The 23516-nt window shown below is 41.3% G+C and overlaps 1 protein-coding gene across 8 annotated transcripts in view; it reads right to left on the minus strand.

The window, feature by feature from the left end:
• The window catches only part of LOC121299813 (citron Rho-interacting kinase-like), a 47322-nt gene extending 23943 nt beyond the window's left edge, over positions 1-23379 (minus strand). For 5 of the 8 annotated variants that reach the window (XM_041227910.1, XM_041227914.1, XM_041227911.1 and 2 more), the window contains exons 1-20: positions 23268-23378; positions 22874-22977; positions 22109-22259; positions 21478-21653; positions 20813-20914; positions 17790-17932; positions 17159-17252; positions 16484-16687; positions 15510-15663; positions 13654-13837; positions 7233-7338; positions 6900-7043; positions 6630-6749; positions 2720-2890; positions 2169-2222; positions 1964-2017; positions 1745-1885; positions 874-999; positions 456-551; positions 97-213 (exon numbers count right to left, since the gene is read on the minus strand). In XM_041227910.1, the coding sequence (XP_041083844.1) occupies positions 97-213; positions 456-551; positions 874-999; positions 1745-1885; positions 1964-2017; positions 2169-2222; positions 2720-2890; positions 6630-6749; positions 6900-7043; positions 7233-7338; positions 13654-13837; positions 15510-15663; positions 16484-16687; positions 17159-17252; positions 17790-17932; positions 20813-20914; positions 21478-21653; positions 22109-22259; positions 22874-22963 (2427 nt within the window). In that variant the 5' untranslated portion in view covers positions 22964-22977; positions 23268-23378. Of the gene's footprint in view, positions 1-96; positions 214-455; positions 552-873; positions 1000-1744; positions 1886-1963; positions 2018-2168; positions 2223-2719; positions 2891-6629; positions 6750-6899; positions 7044-7232; positions 7339-13653; positions 13838-15509; positions 15664-16483; positions 16688-17158; positions 17253-17789; positions 17933-20812; positions 20915-21477; positions 21654-22108; positions 22260-22873; positions 22978-23267 lie in introns of all 8 variants that reach the window. The other 3 variants (XM_041227916.1, XM_041227915.1, XM_041227909.1) reach the window with 1 other exon arrangement.
• Positions 23380-23516: the final 137 nt, after the last annotated feature.

Consider the following 23516-nt stretch of genomic DNA (forward strand, 5'->3'; position numbering starts at 1 on the left):
CACACAGGGTGGGTAATGGGCACTCTGCTCTGCACTTGCCCACAAGGCTGCTCACAGGAGGCTGGTTCCACGTGGGGAGGTTACAGTGTACCGTACCGCTTTCTGCTCACTGATGAGTTTGCACTTCTCCCTGGCCTCCTCCTCATGGCTGGCTCGCTTGCTCTCCAGCGTCTCTTTATCAGCCAGGTCCACCTTCATCTGAGCCTCCAGCATCTGGACAAGCCAACCCAAAGAGACACTGCGTGACTGGCAATACGTACTGGACACACATTTATTTTATGCATAAAACAATAATAATTAATAATCAGTGTATTTTAATTTTTATTCTGTGTAATTGCTGTAATATTAATTCAGAGAACATCGGTAGGTTTTAAAGTATGCATTGTACAGCCTTAATTAACAGTATGCAGTACCCTGCTGCTAGAGTCACATTTGATTGCAGGCAGGACTCTCACCTTGATCTTGTCCTCATACAGCCTCTCCTTCTGCACCAAGTGAGCCTCCATGCGCTGAGCTGTTGCCTGGGTTTCCCGGAGATTGTCTTCCAGTTCCTGGGGGAAAAAAAAAAAAAAAAAACATGTGATAAAGACTTCTACGAAATCCAGCGTTGTCAGCTTGTGAACAAATTACAGGATACGTAAAAAAAAAAAAAAAACAAGAACATTCAGCATCAGTTTGCATCAAATCAACTACAAATCTGATACTGTCGGCAATACTTTCTTTAACCAGTGGGCCTATTTGGACTGTAAGGAGTTGGACGGAGCATGCAGATGTGCGGATTCCAGACAGCGAAGACAATAGACAGGACAGCACAGCACAGAATCACAGCAGAGTTCTGTAATCCTGGTTGTGTTAGACAGCGTTATCTCCTACCAGGATCTTATCGGCCATCTGTTGGATCTGCTGGGATTTGGTCTGGATGTCTTCCTTCAGTTTATTCTCCCTGCGTTCCACCATCTCCAGCCTCTTCACCTGGTTCTCCAGGGATTTACGACCCTCCTTGTGTGTAAAGCAAAAGGAAAAAAAAAAATCTAATAAAAAAGGGATAAAGTTAGCTGGAGACACGTTATTAGAAACTGCAGGGGATGAAAGCATGAAACTATCTTAGCAAAAGCTGCACGGCAGGTAACAAGTCGTCCGCAGCTGCAAGAAATGAATAAAATTACACAACGAATAAATACACGATTTAGAAGAACAAGCAGTGTGTCTTCAATGCCAAGCAGAGAAGTGGCTCCTGCCAAGTGAAGTGGGCAGTACTGCGCCGATAATCTCGGAGTTAGCTGAGCTCCAATGTTTCTCAGCCCTGTATAATACCAGTATGGTTAAATCTCCATTCTCAAAAACCAACTGGGAACAGTGGGTATTTGTAAAATCCATTTCTTTGCATAATCAGATTATTTCTGCATGTATTGTAAACAGGCATTCTCTATCAACAAACACCCAGAAAAAATTACAATACAGTGTTTCAATATACAATGTACAGAACTGTACTGACAATACCAGAAATCTCATTTAATTTGTTGAATTAATTTTTTATAAAAATAATAAAAAAAACAAACTTGAAAGGGTATTTGTCATCAAATAAAAAGCTAACAAAAATACAGAAAACATGTTTAAGCTACTTCATTTCCAGCTGGGCTCTGCGTTTTCTTTCAATCAATTGAATTTAATTTATAAAGCGTGCCCCACAAAATCTTCTTGTGATGCAATTGAAATGATGGTGCATGATGTAGCCACACTGCACCTCAGCGTCACGCAGCTTCTTCTTCAGGCTGTCGCTGGTGTCCTCTCGGCTCTGCAGCCTCCCCAGCTCCTGCTCCACGCGCTCCTTCGCCTGCCGGATATTCTGCAGGAGCTCGGTAGCCTCAGTGCTGGCCTTCACAGCCTGCGGGACAGAGAGGGGAGTCACACCTGCACAGGCACACTTCCGTTCTTCAGCTTCTGTTTGAATCAAAATTCATACCTTGGCAAGTTTCTCCTGTAGCTCTTGGATTTTGAGTTGCTGTTCTGCATTGGTCTTAAAACAGCAAAAAAATAAAATAAATAAAAAATGTTACACCTACACCCCAATTAGTGGTTCTGTAAATTAAACATCTCACACTTTGCAGCGCAGACAGCAACAAAACAACTCTTATAATAAAATAAAACAATACCAAAACATGCAATACCTTTTCTAGTTTTGAGTAGAGTTCTTCCACATCAGCCTTGCCCTGCTCCTTAGCCTGAAAAACACATTTATATGAATCTCTGCACATGTACAGCCTTTTCCTCACTCATGCTGCAACACACACGAATAGCATCCAAAACTGGAGCCGCTACCCCCTCCAGAGTAGATGCAGAGGAGAAGCAAACTTTCAGAAGGCAGAGTCCGCCTACACTGTTCCATGAGAAGTCGGAGTGAGGAGATTGCTTGCCAACATTATGAAACACGGAAAGCCTTTTATATACTGTATAGCAAAATATGAGCAAGGAAGAGGCTTCATTAACAGTGGAAAAGCAAATTTAAAAATGACCTCCACAATACTCGAGATGTACAACCTAACTGTAGATCTATGGCTTCTTTATTTTAACCCAAGTTTATCAATATTTATGAAACAATGGGGGTGCTACAAAAGAGGACAGCACTACAAGCCTCTCCCGGTTCTTTCTTATGTACAGTGCATTCCCTCCTTGGTCTGGCAGTCCACGTATCTCGCGATTCCAGCTGCACGCTGCCTACCTTCTGCATCTTGTGTTGGTACTCGGAGGCTTTGCGTTTGAGCTCCTCTGCGGTCAGGCGTGACTCTTTCAGCTCCGCTTCGTACAGGTCGCTGCGTCTCCGAGCCGCAGACAGGTCCTCCTCCAACTGCCTGATCACAACCTGCATCTCCTCCAGCTGGGCCTGGTACTCCTGATCACAGGGTCACACAAGCACAAGCCAGCAGGGATTTGTCAGCTGTCGTCCTTATGATGTTTAAAAGCCATTCGCAGTGGCTCATATTTCAATGACTCAAATACTTGTAAAATAGAGTAGCTGCTCCTCCGTGCTAGTTGCCTGCCATAGACTTGTGCTATGTAGGGTAGATAACCCAAAGTGGCCTTATATTAGAAAGCACCAGCGCCATCTAGTGGAAAGCAGTGTATTGCCAGCAAAACAAAAGGCAACTTGATCCAACGTGACAGATCACTAGCTCTTCAATAAAAGACACTTTGGACGATCTAGCCTGTGTTACATACATCTATGGCAATTGAAGAGCAACTCCTGTATTCAGGTGAAAAGGACCTTAACAGACTTTAAGAACATACGTATAAAAACCTATGGACTTGCAAAAAGAACCACACACTGGGAAGCTACTTAATCTTACAACTTGGATCATGAGATGCATGCTCAGAACCTTTGGTCAGTCCATTGAAACTTTATAAAATAGGCAAGCCACTTGAGTTACGAGACTTGTTAGAAAATAGAAACATCTCACCAGTACCAAGTTTACATACATCTAAACAAAAACAAAAAACAGCAACACATTCTGCTCATTTTCATGCAGGCGTAGTAAGAGCAGAGGCATACTCCCAGCTGAACTGGGATTGTTAAATGACTTGCAGCAAGAGCAGCACAACAGGCGTTATATTCCTCACTGTTTTAATTAGGTTTAAATAGCAGAGACTATAGATATTCTGTAACTAGAAGTCCGCAGAGCAGAAAACCTCATGTCCTCTTTGTTGATTCTAGAAGGATTCTGAAGCATTGTGCTGACGGGGTTTTCCCTTTTCAAGAACAATGCAAGGTGAAAGCTTCTGACAGCTGATCTAAAGGTGCTAGCGGTATACATGTCTATCTTAAAGATCTTTAGTCTGCGTCAATTCATAAGTTCGTAAATTAATCAAGTTGTATCCCACCTTTTAATCATTGAAAATTTAGGGGCTTACAGTACATTTCAGCCAGTTTCTAGCAAACAACTGTAGGGTGATTGTGTGTAATTGAAGGATGCAGGTGGTCTCAATTCATGAAACAGGCAGGGAAAAAAAGGTGGTGTTTCTAAGTATGTATAAAACATGGTCTTGTTGGCGCATCCAGTAAAGGCGCTCTGCGTGGAGTGCAGGATGCGCCCTATAGCCTGGGAGTTTGCAGCGGTGAACCGGGATTAAAAAAAATTAATAATTGGGCATTCCAAATTGGGGAGAAAACCAGGGTTTTAAAGAAAAAAAAAAAAAAAAAAAAAAAACTAAAAACATTGGCGACAACTAAATTTATATAAAAAAAACAAAACAAACAATCTCAAAGTGGTCTCAGAGTAGACAGAGGTTCCCGTTACATACATACAGGTGCTTTGTTAACAATGTTTATAACAAACAATGAAATCCCACATGTTAAAATCAACAGAAATGTTGGAAAGAGAGGTATACTGCACATGTAACCCATCTCTGCCAATTCTCCTGCACTTTCTAAGAGGTATTCACACAATAATCCTACAGGGACAGAAGTGATTGATCCAGTAATTAAAAAAAATAAATCAGCTTTTTTTTTTTTTTTTTTTTTAAATCCTTTGGCATCCGATTGACACATAATGCAAAAAACAGTAGGTGGAATTTTTGTATCATCATTTTTGTATTATTATTATTATTATTATTTTATTTTTTTTTAAAGACGCAAGCACCGATTTTCCCTTTTCCTTCCGAAGCTGTATTGAAGTCCCAGTCTCCTCATCATGCAGACGCTGCTCACTCTCACATTGATGGCTCATTGCTGCATTGGGATCAGTTCACTAAGCAGCGCTTCAGTATAATATACTAAAAATTTTACGATGCATTACAAACGGGTTTCTCCAGGTTCAGTTTGAATTACCACCCTGATATTTCTGAGCTAACGCTGGCCTCTTTAATCGAAGGTCAGTTACAAGCACAGAAAAGGAAGAGAACTGAACTGCATTTAAAGCACATTGTTCACAGGAGGGGCTCATCAGCCACCCTGCCTTTGCAGTAATTGCTTCAGCTCAGCCATCATTATTGCAACGCCATCTAATTTATGCAGAACTGATCGTCAGCAGGGTGATTGGAATTTGCTTTATTCCGACAACAAAAGGATTGTAACCCTGTTGAATATCCTGGGAATGCACCGGGTTTGTTTCATTACAGGGGAGGGGAGGGATAAATTATGTTCAGTAAACATTTGTTCCAAGTGTTGCTGTAAAACAACAGAAGAAATGCACACTGAGGAATAGGCTTGAAATACAGCAGAGAATTCAGATAGCTACATTGAGGGGTAAAGTCGTGAAGAGACAGATTGACAGTTTACCGCTATGCAATACAATATTGATGATTGTGTTTTTATATAGAATGAAGGTAGCAGCAACGGCATTTGACAACATTCAACATAGAAATACATTAAATCATTATGAATCACATATTTCATATCAACAGCAAAGTAAACTTAACATATACCCTGCCCTCCCAGTATTGGAAGGCTCTAGTAAACTCATGCAGTCTACATTGTGCAAACAGAAAAAAATATTACATATTTTACCAGATGTATATAATAGGTTTGCTATGTATTTGTATTAGATTTTTCAATACATCAACTCAGGACATGCAATTTTGCCCTTGGTTGTCATGGCAATTACCACACAGTGGTTGCTATGGAAATACTGTCAAAGTGTTCTGTGGTGCAAAGATGCTAAATGTAGCACTTCAGTTCCAGCAGCAGTACCACATCAACAAATTAATGCCTAGCAACAGGATCTCAAAAGACAAAGGTAGAGATCCACTCCATTTAATCAAATAATAATTCGAATGGCACTTCAAAAACAGTAGCACAACATTTATAACAACACTATAAATATCAACTTTCAGAGACTCAGCAGTAAGCATGTTGTGAATAATATTTCAAATAAAAAATGATTTAAACCATCCAATGTTTATCTGTCCAATAAAAGCAGCTTTCAGCATGCAGATTGTCTGTAATGGGTCCCTGAAAAAAGTTTAATTTCGCTGTCATTATAAAGCAGACTTAGGGAGTTGAGCCTCTTAAACATTTTTAATGAAAAAGCTACACACTGAACCCAGATCTTAGGATTGCTATTTTGTGCACAAACTGTTCAAAACAGTAAACTGTGCTTTACACCACCCTCATCACCTCCCCCCACCCCAACCCAATTTCATTCTGCGCCAAAACCCCATTACAGTTTGGGGTCTTAAACTTCTTGAAATGTGCAGTTCTGCAGCTATGATCCCTCACGGTTAATTTGTGCAAAAGCAGAGGGGCAATATTTAATCCTGTTCTTTGATGTTCTGCAGCCACTGGATCCAACACAAAGAAAAGACCAAATGTGAATATTACACATGGATTTAAACAAACACACACACACAATTCAGCTGATAAACTGAAAACTTCCCATAGAGCTGGTTGCTGTTTTTGAATGTGTACTCTCTCTCTATAGCAACGGCTATTAACTATTTGAACATGCGTGAGAAAACTTCTCTTCCATGCTGCGGGTTGCTTGTAACGTGGCCCTGAGGTCCACTAGGAAAGTGCACGTGGCTTGCTGAGCTCAGGCAGTACCACGTCTCAGTGACTCTTATTAAAAACAGAGAACACTTGAGTTCCCCAGTTGCTCCCAAAGCACGAGAGAGCGCTAGAGTAGTGCGGCTCCTACCTGCTCTTTAATTTCCTGTAATTTGTTACTCTGCTCCCGTATATCATGCAGCAGCTGCAGGGCTTTATCGTCCTCCTGAGACACCTCTGTCCGCGCCTGCTCCAGGCTTCGCTTGAGACTCTGAAACAAGGAACACCTCCTGAAAACATGCTCTTTATGCCCATCCCCATGTATACAGAGAAACAGTTACTCAAGAATATAAATTCAAAAGCACGTATGTGTTGAATTATTTGTAACTGCATTTCAATGGGGTAGTTGCTGCACACTCACGCTGCACTCTGTGATGTAAGTCGCCAGGTCCTGCTCCAGGATGGTGCGCTGCATCTCGGAAGTCTGGAGCTCCACATCTTTGTCTTTAAGCACTGTCTCCAGCTCGGACATCTTGCGCTGGAATCGGGAGATTTCTTGTTCCATCTGCAAACAGAAAGACAAAGCCAGATACTTTAACCCTTGTGCTGTCTTATTAATTATTATAATTATTTCTTTAAATTTAGAGTGCCCAATCAGTATAGCGTACAAGGCAACACAACGTTCATTCAAGGTATGATCATTCCTCTATTCAATTGCTTTAAGTAGATAGCAGGAGGGAGATTGAAGAAATACCTTATGACATTTGTCCTGTGTGTCCTGCAATTCTTTGCTTTTAAGATGAAACTTCTTTTCCATGGAGTTTGTCTTGGCTGGAGAGTCGAGTCCTGTTGCCACGGATCTTGAAATCCAAGGAAAAGATCATTGACACAGTGCAGTGATGCAGTTATAAGTGGCATAGGACTGGGCTCTAAGCATATTCAAAAGAGGGTTCAGAAAACCAAAATATTTAGCAGCCTAATGGGAGTGAAAATTCATTGAAAAAAAGACACTATTGATTCTCAATTTGCAGTTCTGTGTTTTACATATGCTGGGAACTGCTTGTCAAAATGTATCCAGTTGAAGAAATTCCCTAAACTGACTGACCTTACAGAATGTCCAAGCCCCTGCACACAAGCACGTGCCACCAGCCACTACACAGGGCCTGATCCATGCAATCCCAAGAAGCAGGTTATATTTGCTTTGGGATTGAAAATCAGCCCTGTTTTAGCAACACAAGTCCCAACAGAGGAGCCAGAGAGACAGCATCATGGAAGGAATGTCACAATGCATGAACTTAAGAAGCCAGGGTTTTCAAATGTATTTTAGTATACAAAAACAGCCATCGAGGCTGCAGAACTGAAACTTAAGGGAACATGCCAGCAAACTGAACCTGTTTTATTTATTTATTTATCTGTATCTTTAAGTGCAAGTGAGTTCATTTTAGCAGCCTTCAAGTTGGAGAAGCAGCTGTGAATTAGACAATAACAGGGCTGCTGCTAATAAAAGAACAAGCAGAGCCAGGCTGCATTCAGTCTGTGCGCACACCTCCACAGCACAGTGAACACAAACCCTTCAGAACATGCTCACTGACTCCACACTTCCACAGCGCAGTGAACACAAACCCTTCAGAACATGCTCGCTGCCTCTCCACACCTCCACGGCGCAGTGAACACAAACCCTTCAGAACATGCTCGCTGCCTCTCCACACCTCCACGGCAGTGAACAGTGAACACAAACCCTTCAGAACATGCTCGCTGCCTCTCCACACCTCCACGGCGCAGTGAACACAAACCCTTCAGAACATGCTCGCTGCCTCTCCACACCTCCACGGCGCAGTGAACACAAACCCTTCAGAACATGCTCGCTGCCTCTCCACACCTCCACGGCGCAGTGAACACAAACCCTTCAGAACATGCTCGCTGCCTCTCCACACCTCCACGGCGCAGTGAACACAAACCCTTCAGAACATGCTCGCTGCCTCTCCACACCTCACACACCTCCACGGCGCAGTGAACACAAACCCTTCAGAACATGCTCGCTGCCTCTCCACACCTCCACGCGCAGTGAACAGTGAACACAAACCCTTCAGAACATGCTCGCTGCCTCTCCACACCTCCACGGCGCAGTGAACACAAACCCTTCAGAACATGCTCGCTGCCTCTCCACACCTCCACGGCGCAGTGAACACAAACCCTTCAGAACATGCTCGCTGCCTCTCCACACCTCCACGGCGCAGTGAACACAAACCCTTCAGAACATGCTCGCTGCCTCTCCACACCTCCACGGCAGTGTGAACACAAACCCTTCAGAACATGCTCGCTGCCTCTCCACACCTCCACCAGTGAACACAAACCCTTCAGAACATGCTCGCTGCCTCTCCACACCTCCACGGCACAGTGAACACAAACCCTTCAGAACACTCGCTGCCTCTCCACACCTCCACTTGAACACAAACCCTTCAGAACATGCTCGCTGCCTCTCCACACCTCCACGGCGCAGTGAACACAAACCCTTCAGAACATGCTCGCTGCCTCTCCACACCTCCACAGCGCAGTGAACACAAACCCTTCAGAACATGCTTGCTGCCTCTTGTCATCACCAAGGAATAATGCAACACGACCACCTCCACTCCACCACTCTTTATACTGTCATCATAAAAAAAAAAAACAAACAGCCTGTTCCCATTATTAGAGTATTTAAACCAAAATGAATCTACTCTCCAGACTAATGGATGTTAAAAACACTGACATAATAAAGCACAGCCTTGCAATAACAGAAAGGCATGTTCCAAGACTAATGGAATTTAACAATGCAGATACCACACAATACTGTTATCTGCTTCTCTTGCAACACCAATCCAGTTAAAATAAAATGCTTCATATTCCCTATTTTAAAAGGTTCTCTGTATCTCAGATTCAAGGCTAAATATACCATGGCTTCTGGGGATTTTAAAACGTATTAAAATCACTTCCATCGTGACATACAGCGTGCCTCACTAGAGCATGCAGAACTATTGGCACGCAGAGGAATTTCATGAAAAAAACAATGAACACAAGATTTGCTTCAGTTACAGCACTGCTGATGACTCAAGGATGAGTCACATCACCTGCTTGGAGCTGGAAAGGTATAGCATTGCAGTGCTGTACAGGACAGACAGGCTGTGCTATAAGTCTTGTTAACTAAGAGTTTCACCTCTTGATCTGTCACTAAAAGCCAAATAAAGCTATTGATTTGTCAAGACGCTGGTTGAAGGAAAGAAAGAAAGAAATGAAACTGTGGCTTGTTGGTCCCCATTGAGAGCGCTCTGCAGGGTCTCCCAGCAGCCTTTGTAACATTCTTCCAATTGCTGTGTCTCCCGAGTCAGGTGACCATCCTCCCAAGCAACCAGGAAACCAGAAGTCACCACGAGGTAAGTTCATTTACATTTCCTGTCACTGGCTATATAAACCTGTGGATGCCCAGTCTTCTGCAGAATATTATTATTTTTTTTTGTTATTTGATTTGCCAATAAACCTGCTATTTACATACAAGGCTCTATAAAACATGTTTTCTTTGCTCTGATGTGAGGGATGATGCATTATTTAGGTCTTGAGCTAGGAACATGCTTTGAATAGATGCTCTTCAGTGATTTGAGATGGCTGAATCATTATGTTAATAACCCTGTTAATACAGCCCAGCTCAAAAAGGTTTCTCTGTACTTCATGTGAAATATCCGCCGCACCCAGGTATTATTATTGCAGAATTGTATTGTAGTTTGCAGCATATCAAACTGACTGACCTGTATATCTTGGTTTTTGTTCAAAACTATGAATCAGTTCTACTTCTAGATTCTTCTGGCAATAAATGTGTGTATGTGTGTGTGCATGCATACATGATTTGGTTTTGAATAAAATGCATTGTGCATCGCATGATATGCGAAGAAGGTGGCCTATCTTGATTCATTGAATGCTTTCAAATTAAACTCGTGGGCGCTACAAAGAAAAATCTGCAAGGCTTATTAACAGAATTATACTGCAGTAAACTACAACGAAAAGCAATCCATCAGGAGATGTCTGAACCCTTTGCATGTCTGAAATTTAATGGACCCAACCGGGATATTCCGAGACAAATCTTTCTGCTAAAGCAGTGAAATTAGAAGCAGACAAAATTGAAAACGGCAGTCAGAACACCCAGAATAAACCCAGGGCTTTAGCAAAGCGGACTCTAATCTGCGTTTGCCATAACGTACAGTAGGCTTCTAAAGTAATGTTTAGATGTACTCCGCTGATCTGATACATGTTTCATGCCTGTGCAACACTGTGTTGGGGAACAAAGCCTGGACTGAAATGTTACAGCTAGCACACTAAACATCATTGCTGGATCCAGTGTCCTAGGTTCTTTTCCAATGCAATCACAGTTATTTTGATATTTTGATTTCCTGGGTTGTTAGTCAAATGGCATGGCAAGAGAAGGGGATTGTTCCCAGAGCAGTTTTTGTCGTTGCATTGTGGGTGCTTCTGTGCAAGTAATACTCCCTGTGCACTGCTGGGGGGTGTTCTGCGATGACAGTACGAGTGGAAGACAGTGGAAGAGCTGTCCCCAGGACATGTGGATTAAGACATCAAGACAATCGCAGCTACACTGAAGATGCAAAAAAACTGCAACAATAACAAGCAGTACCAAGCAGCAGATATATCAAACTAGATGAGATTCATGAGGTTACCAGAGCCCCGTGATGCAAACAGCAACTACAATCTCACTGCAGCCCATCTACAGCTATGGACAAAAGCTTTGCATCACCCTATAGAATTAACACATTTTGCTTCATAATGTCGAACGAAACATTCTGAATAATGTTGCGTTAACATATTGAATTACATGAAATACTGTACTGCTATTATGGTTTCCAGTAGACTTGTGATATCATTTTGTACATGTTCATATGTATATATATATATATATATATATATATATATATATATATATATATATATATATATATATATATATATATATTATTATTTTTTTAAATGAATGTCTCAATCCTGTATTATGCTTATAAATAATCTCAAGATTGACCTGCTACTCGAATGGTAATTCAGTTGTCTTGCACATGCTGCGCTGCCTAATTAAAACCTCTTTGTCAGTCTAAAAGCCTAATTAACACAACACCTGGATAGTTTAGCGAAGAAGTGCTGGCAGCTTTAAGATTACGAGGAAATCATAAGCCTGTAACAGCAGGGTAATCGCTGAGGAACTACCAATGATGCCTGCTCTTACATGGGGTAAGTACTGCTGCAATAAGGGTGTCATTACCTGTGCCATGGGATTACCATGTACTTACAGCCGGTATCAAGATATTTACAAGACCCTTTCTAATGTAATTACACAGTAGTTACAGCATTAGAGTGGAGACAATGGGTAATTAGATTTCTAGTACTGTACCAAGGAGACAACATATCACTTTTTTCTTTTATCAAAATCCTATCTTTCTTCTGCGATGCCATCTCTCGTGCTTATTGAAAAGAACGTTTCGACTAGAAAAGTCTTTTTCAGTGTCTTCAACGGCTCTTCATGCCTTGTGAGCTAAAACTCTACCCAAAGTACTTCTGCAAGTCCAGGCAAAGAAGAAACACCACCAAAAAAAACACTGAGAGCAACGAGGATGAGTGAACGTCCGAGGCATCTGAAAGTGACACACGACAGCAATGGCTTATACTGACGCACCTTTCATGCCAACAGACAAAAACAAACAGACACACAATGAGGGCCAGGGTTTCCCTGGATACAGGGTCTTTGTTTATCAGGCTCTAAACAGCGCTGGATCAGAACACTTTAACCTGCGGTGTGACTGACTGACCACCAGCACTTTCAAGGAACAGTTCCAAGTTTAAGGATGGATTGCGCTATCGGATTCTGTTTAGTTCATTAAACTAGAACGCCGTGTCTTCCCTTCACATAAATACCTTGATGCTGACAGCAGGCAGAAGATTTCTTGAGCAAACTCAGTGTCGCCATTGCTGCAAACGCCCACGGATATTCAGAACCGTCAGGGGCATTAAATAATCTAACCTGACACCCCCCCAACACCCCGTCATTTTTCTTCCAATTAACCTAGGAAGCCCCTAACCCCCCCCCAACACACACGCCACAGGACCCCAGATACTCATTAGATTTCTAGCACTGTACCACAGAGAAAGGGCAGCACATTACTGTCTTGTCTGTTAACAATCATTTTGTTTTTTTTATGGTATACCATCTCTTGTACCTACTGGAAAATATCTAATCTGCTGCATATATGTATAAATCACACAGAGCTACTTAAACCAGGCGCTAGCTATTCCTAGGAACTGTACAGGGATTTGTGTTTCCATAGAAATATCACTCTCACCCACCCATCAAGAATCAGCAATCCTCACTTCTTTATCACAGCTCATGTCGTACTTATTTATTTATTTTACCTCAGGCTAGTGAAGCCAGGCGCAATCCCCCCTCCCGTCACTCCATTACATTCCCGGCTTACAAATTATTCACCAAAAACAAATTGATAGCTCTTAATCGTGTGTGTGATGTCATAACAAGCACCGGTTGAACCAATTCATGAAAAAAAAAAAAAAAAAGAATATTACAGCTCCTGGTTCCAGGGTTAAATCTATTTCTTTCATAGGCATTCATTTTCCATTGTTTCCCCCTGTGGTACATGTTCAAACAGACAGCAAAGACACAACTAAAGGCTTGCAAACAGAGCAATGGGTAAACAGCTAGAGACTCCGGAAATAGGGAAAATCCCAACATGCTACCTACAAATAACGACCAGAAATCAGTCAAATCACACCCAGTAATCAATATTATAGTACAGGCAATGACAAATCAACCTAGGCAATACAAGACGTGTCTTTTTTCTGAGAATAGAGCTAAAAGAGCAGCAGCAGTAATGCAGACAGTAGATTTTTACAGCATTGTCTCGTTTGTACACCTGTATTGCAGACAGCAGGCACCCAGGCACCCTTTCACACACACGGCTACAGAACAGTCACTTCAATTAGACTTTATTTAAAAAGACTCGTTTTAAAGATGAAATTAAAAAAAAAAAAAAAAAAAAAAAAAAAAAAAAAAAATCAGCTTTAACCTTCCGCTAAGATGCCAAGTTAAGGTCCCCCTCACTTACTTCCACTCAGAGGCAGCAGTTACTTACTCTGATCGGGTGAGAGCCGTCAACGCCTTGCTGAAAGAGAACCCTACAAAGGGCAGATCCTCGCCCTGGAAGCCTGTCCGATTAAACTGGCGCAAGGGAGCTGCCGGGCGGGAGCTGTTCTCGGGCTCATCGAAATTGGAGGTGTCATCTTCTGCTCGGAGTGTCGGAACAAAGGGAGGAAGAGCTGGAAAGACAGGAGAGTGAGAGAGAATGAGGAGAGAGACAGAGAGAGAGAGAGATGTGAAGGTGCAACAGAACTGAATTGGAGAGTAGTGCAATACTGTAGAAAAGGCAAACGTGCGCACACACTCTCTCTCTCTCTCTCTCTCTCTCAGGCACACGGCCTCCAACACTGCAGTTTCTCCCACTAATCATGGGCAATACAGGCTGCCTGAGTCACTGCTGGAACCTGGCACTCAATAGGCTGTCAATGCAGATTACAGCACTCACCGATTAACCCCTTCTGAGCTTTAGATTGTGAGATAAAGGGTCTGACTGTAATGCAATGCAGTGCTGTATGGGGTTAGAGTTAGGATTGCATTTAAAAAAACAAAAAAACAACTGCATTTGATGAAAAGCTGCAGTAGGTAATGACAGAAACAGCAAGGACAGCGCGCAATTGCTTCTCTGCTTGCTCGCATGTTGAGATTATTACCACACTGTTATGAGAGTGCAGGTATGTTTGGAAGCCAATTTCTCATTCAGTGTCCACCTGAAGGAGTTACCAACTGCTGTTAAACGGTTTGAGAATGAACGACGGAAGCAAAGAGGAATTGCAATACTAATTACAGAACACAGTTGCACAGATTGGCTTTTTTCCTTCATGTTTGATTTACTGTATGAAGAAGGAAAAGGCATGTACTCTACATATTTTTGTATTTCTTGCCATAAATAACATTTGTAGAGAATGTACAAAAAAAAAAAAAACATTAGTCAAATACATATATATGTTCCTACAATAAAATGAAACAACTATACCAGAGGTTTATCTGTGGTCTTGAACATTAAAAAAGCACCGTACCAAAATAATTAGCTAAAAAGCTACAGGCTATTCTTCAAGTTAATAGAATGCTGTTCAAATTAGCAAGAAATTCAAGAATAATGAGACTGGAAACCCACTGGGCCAAGCCAGAATAAGAGGGGAATAAGCATGTTGAAATCCTTGAAACACGATGCATAAGGGGATGAAATAAGCCTCATGTACTGGGAGGATTGGCATTCAAAATGCGACAATGTTTGTAACGTTAGCCAAGCCAATTATTTGAACAGCAGCCGTGTCTGATCAGCAGAGCGCTGCATTCCATGCCAACCTCCCTACTGGCTGCTGTAAACGTTTCTTTAAAAACAAGAAATAACTGCATGCAGCAAGCGCCATTCGAACCTCATTTCCATATAAAAAAAGACAAAATATAAGACCTGTATATATACACACACAATAGAAATATATACATTATATTATATAATAATAATAATAATAATAATAATAATAATAATATAGGCGCACCATCTTGCCTTTTCAAAAAACTGAAATGCCCAAGCAAGTCTAGTCCAGTTATCATAAAAATGAATTATCATAGCAGTCCCCAAAAGACAGGTGCCAAATAGAGGTGCCTTTATTATCCGCAATTATCAAAATCGGTGTCAAAATAAAATACATACCATACTTTGCTAACCCAATATTGGATCAGTAGAACCCAGAACAACTCAATTATTAGAAACACACAACAGGGTGAAAAAGGCATTTGAAGTTACCTGCTGCTGAGGTCCAAGCTCTCCGTCACACATTCAGCAGATGTAAACATGTTGATAAGCACTGCATTTGACATGTGCATTACTAATCTAAATGATTCTCTTACAATGGTGGATGTTGCTCCAGTCGACACTAGCAAAGAAGGGGTGGCAGCAGATTCCCTGGTAGGTCAATCTGTCTCCCGAGCCACACAGCAGACTCTGCATCAGGTCTAGGAAGTGCTTGCTGACCTTCGGCTCCCCTGGAAACTTGAGGAATCTCTGCAAGACAACAGCACAGACACACACACAGCTTTCGGGTCAATGCCTCTTAAAACTTGCACTGCATTGGATATAATGGAGACGGGATTATAAGGCATGCTTGTCTTACAGTTCACCTGAAACAAAATCTTCCTCATTACAGCTTCGCCGGCTGGAATTCAAATGGCCATTAAGGGAAGATGGTCTGAATGGGACCAGGGGGGAGGAGGCTCTCTGTATCACCGTAATGATAGTTTCATATCTGATACCAATGCATATTGCTCCACATTCATTGTTAAGTGGGCTCAGGGAGGTTAAGATTACTGTACTTGACTGTACTTCAATTATATCCCATAAAACTTCACCTGTAAAAATCATTCTAGGCTGCGATTATTGGTCCCTAGGATACAGAAAATGCAATAATGCTAATAGACTACTTTAGTTTAAATATCTGTTACAAACAAGCAATGCATCTATGAATGTGTTATAAAGGATGTGAAACACTATTAGCTAGACATGCTTTAGCGACACAGTGCTACATCCAAGAAAAGCCATTTCAAGGAACCCTTATAATTACTGTACACCATGACATGATGCTGTATGTTAGTAATGCGTCATTAAAATGCTACTGTAATAAAGCATTTTTTAATAGTTGCCAAAACCATTTTTTTATTCTGCTCAATATACACTCCTACTGGACACAAACATTTTCCAAATAGGTTTTGATGTATTGATTTCTATTTTCAAGGCGTGCCACACTAAAACGATTACAGGAATAGGCTCAGCCAGCACCTGAGTGACCTCTCCTACCAGGTGTCTCTCCCCTGGCACTCACACACACCTGGAAATTCATGATGTTGTTGAAAGTTTTGGTCGCTGTTCCCTCTGCAAAGGGAGACTTCATGTAAATCATTTCATAGGCAAGGACTCCCAGAGACCACCAGTCGCACTCAGCCCCGTAGGAAGATTTCCCATCACCGCTCATCGAGGCAAGAACTTCCGGGGCCATGAAATCAGGAGTGCCAATAGGCAGTTTGGAGCTAACCTGCGTTGAACAAAATGCGATCTTTGTGAACTTTGAAACACAACTCTAAATGTCAGATGCTCCGCACCACCAAAGTTCACATCATTAAAAAAGGGGCCATCTGTGTACAAGGTTTTGGAAACTAATATCTAACAGTGTAAGTTTAGTTTTTAGTTGATTCACTTTGTTGCCGATAGGACCAGCACAGGTCTGTCTAGTGCAAGCACTAACTCAAAGAGAAGCCTAAATACTCCATACTCAATAAACTGCAACAGCACTAGAACAATGAAATCAATTCAGGATTCTAATCACTGGAATGCAGTCTGTTCACAGAGTAAATTAAATCTGTGTGAAAAGATTTAGATTGGTCTCCTAACACATGGGGAGTTTACACCACAGTATGCCGAGAACAAAAATATGAACGAGCAGATCTCTTCATTTCTCCTCCGTCGTTTATTACCAAAGCATAAATCACAATATTATTATTCTTACCATTTTATTGGCCCCGAGTCTCGCTGCAGATCCGTAATCAGCAAGCTTTATATGTCCTGTTCGGTCAATCAGCACATTCTCTGGTTTTATATCTCTGTGAGAAGAAAATCAGTAATGAAAACAATTGCAGTCTGTATATGAAAAGGATTAACAACAACATGCTGCAAGACTTAACTGTCCAAGCATGCACGTGACACACAAGCGGGTCCACATTATGCAAAACAAGACGAATTCTCTTAACAGACAATGACAAGATAGTAAGGTTTTCTCCAGCTGCAGATCACAAAATGGATCTACTTCAAGACACATTTGGGCATTACGTTGAACAGTGAAAGACACATACAGCAGCTCCACTGGAACGAAAGTAAGGGGATGATTTGATCAACTTATTCAGGTGTGGTACAAGTCACTCATGGACTTTATTAAACCCTTTTATAGCACTGTGGAACCCCATAAAAAATGATCCAATGAAAAACAGCTGCAGCTTATCTTGGATATAGACAGCAAATGATTTGGAGAAACTTTTCGAATTGAAATGTCGTCACTACCAGTATATGAATATGATGCGTATGATTTTTTTAGCAAGTAGACACATTTTTCACAGAGAGAAATATGCAGAGACGCTCCTGACCTGTGAGCATAACCCATCTGGTGGACACTGTGAATGGCCAGCACCAGCTCAGCCAGGTAGAACTGGGCCATGGTCTCATCAAAGTGCTCCTCATACCGGTTCAGCAATGCCAGAAGATCTCCGCCAGGCAGGTATTCCATGACCTACAGGTGAAATACACCAAGGTTCTCTTACAGCGCTTTTAAAATCCCAGGAGGAGGCAATACTTTCATTAGAAACAAATACTTTTAGAACAAAGTACAGCGGCAGCCCTGCTCATTTTCATCTGTGCTGTATAACAGATATGTATCGGACACCCCTCCAGCATTAAGAGAGCGCCAGGGTTCGATAAAGTTTCCGGCAACATTTATCACAAAGATGACCTCCCACATTCCCCAACACAGAACACATTGCTTCGGCTATCTGCCCATTCCTTTCACTGTACCGTGACTGCTTCACTGTGGTGTACAATGCCAATAACCAGACTGATGATGGGGCTGGGCTTAATGATTTTCTCAATAACTGACCCACACGCTGCACATTTAAAAGGTGGCTTTGTAAAAACAAATACTACTGCAATTACCAGCTTAGTCTGCTTTAAAAGCACAACAGGGCCTCTTCTGAACCTTTACAGCCTGCAAAACCCAAATTAAAAGACACAAAGGCAGTGATCCGTTTCATTGACGTTCTACTTAATAGACTACCAGATCAAAGTAAAATGCACAGGCTAGTTGCAAATGCCATTCAGTTCTAATGAAATGCACTCTGTGCGTTATCCAGGATACCAGCAGCTTTGCCTAGATTTCTATCTTTAACCTGCATAATCAATTGCCGAAATGGGAACCAGAACTAGAAGAATCAAATCAAAAGGTGAGGTCACAATAACCTCAGAGACACTGTGAACAGGACATCCAAACCTATTCACATTAGAGTCTCATTTATAGCTTCAAATTAATAAGATTTTTTACCTTAGTGGAATATTAGCAAGAACATGCTTGACGTACAGTACCTCCGGTCTGTTTCAAACACATATATTGCATCAATAAATCACGATACTTTAACCAGTAACAGGATTCATAGTTGCGGTCTTTATTTGCTGTGATCCAGCACCAAGCGCAGAGTACATCTCTTGAATAATGAATGAATGCAGGAGGTACAGCTGCTTTTAATGTGTTTATTCCAGCAGGTCTCATAAAGGGCTTTCCCTATGCAGATGTTCACTAGTTCTTGCCTGCTTGTAGAATATTGGTACATGCAATGCAGATGCTCACTAGGTATTAGCTAACAGGCCTAGGCCTTTAACTTACAAAATTGATCACAATGCTGAAGTGTCTGAGGTTACCTAGCAACAGTGCATTTATTTGAAGCCAGGAAAGAAAAAAAAGAACACTGTCTGATGCTGAGGGAAAGAAATAAAGAGAGATGCATTGGTATTGTTTATCGAATGATTCACACAGCACAGATATATTTGTATGGTGCTGTTTTAATTGCTGCAGCAGTTTTTAATTGAAAAGAAAAAAAACTGACAGTAAATGATGTGAAACCATTTTCTATTAATTCAGTTTTTTTTCTACTACAGAAAATGGCATTTGGAGTAATTATCCAGATGTTTCGCTCAATTAAAAAATGATATAGATAGATAGATAGATAGATAGATAGATAGATAGATAGATAGATAGATAGATAGATAGATAGATAGATAGATAGATAGATAGATAGATAGATAGATAGATAGATAGATAGATAGATAGATAGATAGATAGATAGATAGATAGATAGATAGATAGATAGATAGATAGATAGATAGATAGATAGATAGATAGATAGATAGATAGATAGATAGATAGATAGATAGATAGATAGATAGATAGATAGATAGATAGATAGATAGATAGATAGATAGACTTGTCTATCATCACAAACTGATTATCTATGGAGCACATAGATTAGACTAATATCATACCTCTGAATAAACAAAAGTGATGCATCATCACAAACTGATTATGTATGGAGCACACACGATGAATAAACATGAATAATTCATAAAGCCTTAAAATAGCGAGCCATAATTGACTCATCTGTATAGGAAAAAAAACACCCGGACAGGTCAATGTATTTACTGCAGTATAAACAAAGTGACGTTTAAAATCCCCGCAGAGCCCGGGCTGATCTGACATCGGTGTTAAACCCAGCTGCGTTTAAGCAGCTCCATTAATTAGACTTGGCGTGGAACGGAGCGGTAATCTTGAAGAAGCTGATGTCAGCTAATTGAGACTGTCAGGGCAGGCGCTGTCCCTGCAGCCTCAAGGGAAGGGGAATGGGAGCGTTCCAAAACGCTCGTTTAAGGCTACATTTCACCGACGTGATTTATTATATATTTTTATTTTCTTTCCTTATAAACTTCAATTCGGCATTCTGGGTTGGTAAAAGCACAAGCATACTCGCGCCCCCAGCCTTTGGAATCCTCTGGCAACAGAAGCCCAAAGCATTTTAGTATTTCACTGGCGTTGCTGCTGCAGTTTGCTTTAATATTAGGAAAAGATAAGCTTTTAAAAACAGATTTATAATCACAGCTACACACCCTTCAGTTTCTAACAGCAGCTTGTGACAGGAAAGAGCGCCCTCTTCAGGAAAAACAAGGCAAATACTAATGCTGCAGAAATGTGTACAAGACCAGTTTGTTAAAATGCCGGTATCTCCACACACACTAACCCCTGTAAAAACTACAGTTTATCAGCTTATGGACAGGTGTGCTATACATGATACAACATGCAGTTTATTGTAAAGTCTGGTTTAAAACACATACCCCTTTGTAAAGCTACACCTTCAAAAAACTAAACAGAACCATTACAGGGATGCAAATCAGCAGTTTCACCCACCCCAGGTTTTAATCCAAGCTTGTAATAAAGCCAGGAATGGATTAAACTGCTGTACACCGGGAGTCTTATTTCCATCCCTGCATTAACACAATTTTCACAGTCCAACCTTAGGATGTCTGACGATTCTTACGACAGGTTTAAATGCACTAGCTGTGTTGCGCTCACCAGATAGAGGTTGTCTTTATCCTGAAATGCGTGCTGTAAATGTGGGATCCAGGGGCTGACGCTTCGAGCCATGATGCAGCGCTCCTCTTCATAAAACGCCACCTAGAAGACGGAGCTCTGTGTTACTCTTTAATTCTCACACTTTCAACAATACAAACTCACCACTGTGAGCTCATTTGAGTATGTATGTGGGAATTTAAAAGCAGGGATGGAAAGTAAACTCCCATTGCAAAGCAGTCTGATCCATTCCTGGTTTTACTGTAAGTTTAATAAGACAACTGAACTTGTTACCTATGCACTGCGGCTGATCAATCTTGTGGTAAAACCTGGAATGGGTGAAGCCGCTATGCAATAGAAGTCTTATTTCCATCAATGTAAATAAATCTAAAGTTACATCTCTGGTTACAATCTAAGGGTGAAGCTAGTTGTATAAAGCAAACAGAATTACAGAGATTGAACCAAAAAAAAAAAAAAAAAAAGGTTGTTAGAGTTGTTTGTACAGGACTATGCAATATACAAGACAAGAATAAATACATCAGCAAACTAAGAGCTATTATAGTACCATTCAGCAACATCTCAGGCCTGCAAAATGTGTACACCCCAGACAGTTTACCATGCAGAGCACTGGAAACTCCAGAATCAGAGCAGCAATGTGAGGCTCTTACATTGTCCTTGGACAGCAGGGAATGCTTGTTCATGACTTTCATTGCGTAAATGTCGCCGGTAGCTCTTTCTCTGACCACCTGGACCTCTGCAAAGCTGCCCCGCCCCACAACGCTTCTCACTTCAAAGTCACTGGGGTTGGGCTGCAACTCTCGCAACTCATTAATGGTTTCTGAGTCTACAGACAGAGAGAGAGAGAGAGAGAGAGAGAGAGAGAGAGAGAGAGAGAGAGAGAGAGAGAGAGAGAGAGAGAGAGAGAGAGAGAGAATACAAGACATACAAAGAAGGGTTAACCAAGATATCACAGCTTACTGCACTAATTAAACTTTTTACTGAAGGAGTGTGTAGTCTCTTTACTTTGATTAAAGAAAGCATTAAATATGGGTTTTTATTGGAAATGTATGACTTTCCAGAAACACATAAAATCTGCACTCGTGTAGTCTCACCATCTTTAATGTGCACTGCATCATATAAAAGTGACAGCACACTGAAGGAGGTCCTCTCATGAGGGACTTGTGGGTCGGTTACAAAACTTTAAACATTTAGGAAACTAGGGAATCTTACCCATGTGCTTTAACACTGAACCATGCCACCCAGTGCTGGAATGAAGGCAGTACAGTAAATGAAACCTACACTTCTTAACAAAGCTGGCAACGTGTTTGATCTTCATTAATTCTGGAGTGTTGCACTCGTGAAAGAGCACGAAGAGAGAGTCCAGCAAGCCCTCCCGAGTGATGCTGCAGCCATTCTGCTGCTGGGACCGAGGGGTGAAAGTACTCTTTCCCTGGAGAGGAGGGAAAAAAATGAACCACACGTTAACATTCATTTTCAACCCCTGTTTAGCGTTAGTAACCTTTAGAACTGGCCGGCCTTCGCACTCGGTTCGTTTGGGCTGATTTTTTCACACTCATTGCTGTTCGATTAGTTTTGGAACCTTATGTGAATGCCCCAAAAGAACTTGGTCCCTTTCAATCGAACCGAGATTAGTCCTTCTCAAGAGGTGGTCTCAGTCTGTTTGGGCAAAAGGGCTGGGTTTGTTTCAGTGCACTGTGACAGCACAGGGCAGTTCAGAAAAATGAAGCAAGACAGCAAAAAACAGTCCTTTCAAATACTTTGCAAAAGGAATGTCTTGCAAAGGACTGTTCATTTTGTTACAGCTCATTTCCAGTAATTAAACAAGTTTGCAGCTCCTGAAACCCCTTTCATCTGTTTTGCTTCAGTTCATTCAGATTTTCCAGTACTTCAGTTTACTGTGTTTAAACGTTATTAAGGACCTTGTGTTTTACTAAACGTTTAACATAGAAGGTCTTGCGTTGCTTTTCCAATCTCCTGTCTAAAGCCAGTGCAGCATTTCTGCTTGGTGTACGTGTTTGACTCTCTCATTACTACACAGCTTACCTGGAAGATGAGGTTAAGACGGGCGCTCCGGCTTGTGATGGACTCAAGGGAATCCGCACTGCCCCGCACTCCATACTTAAATTTCATCATTTCTTACACTTTAACTGAGGAAAAAAGAAATGCGACAGTAATTAAAGCAAAGCCAATTTGACCCCAGCATGCATTTGTAAACGTATCATGCAACACCAAAATATTCTCACAACAAAGGGTTAGATTCTGGTAGCCTATGTTATAGCTCATAGTTGATCTATATTAATACAATTTTTCTGTGTGACAAAAGCTGCATCCTGAACAGGGCAAGCCGATCAAGACAGTGCCACTGCCAACAAGTATCTAAACAGCGTATCCACATATGAAAGTGCTTGCGATATATTCAATTTTAAACCGTCCCTACCTTAAAATGTCCTTAATGCGTCGAAATCAATGTATTTATTTATTTATTAACAATAAAGTAAAATGTAAACAAGCGAAGCCCGGCGACACAGTACGAGCTGCTCTGGGTGCCTTCATTTCCTGACCATTTTCAAATTTTTGCGCGTAATGTCAACGGCACTGACGTCTCGTCCTCTGACACTGTGTCGTCATTACGCCGTTATGCGCTCGTAAAGAGAGTTCACATTTTACTCGGAGATGCAGAGAAGGA

Source organism: Polyodon spathula, chromosome 25 (assembly GCF_017654505.1).
Source record: "Polyodon spathula isolate WHYD16114869_AA chromosome 25, ASM1765450v1, whole genome shotgun sequence".
Lineage (NCBI taxonomy): Eukaryota > Metazoa > Chordata > Actinopteri > Acipenseriformes > Polyodontidae > Polyodon > Polyodon spathula.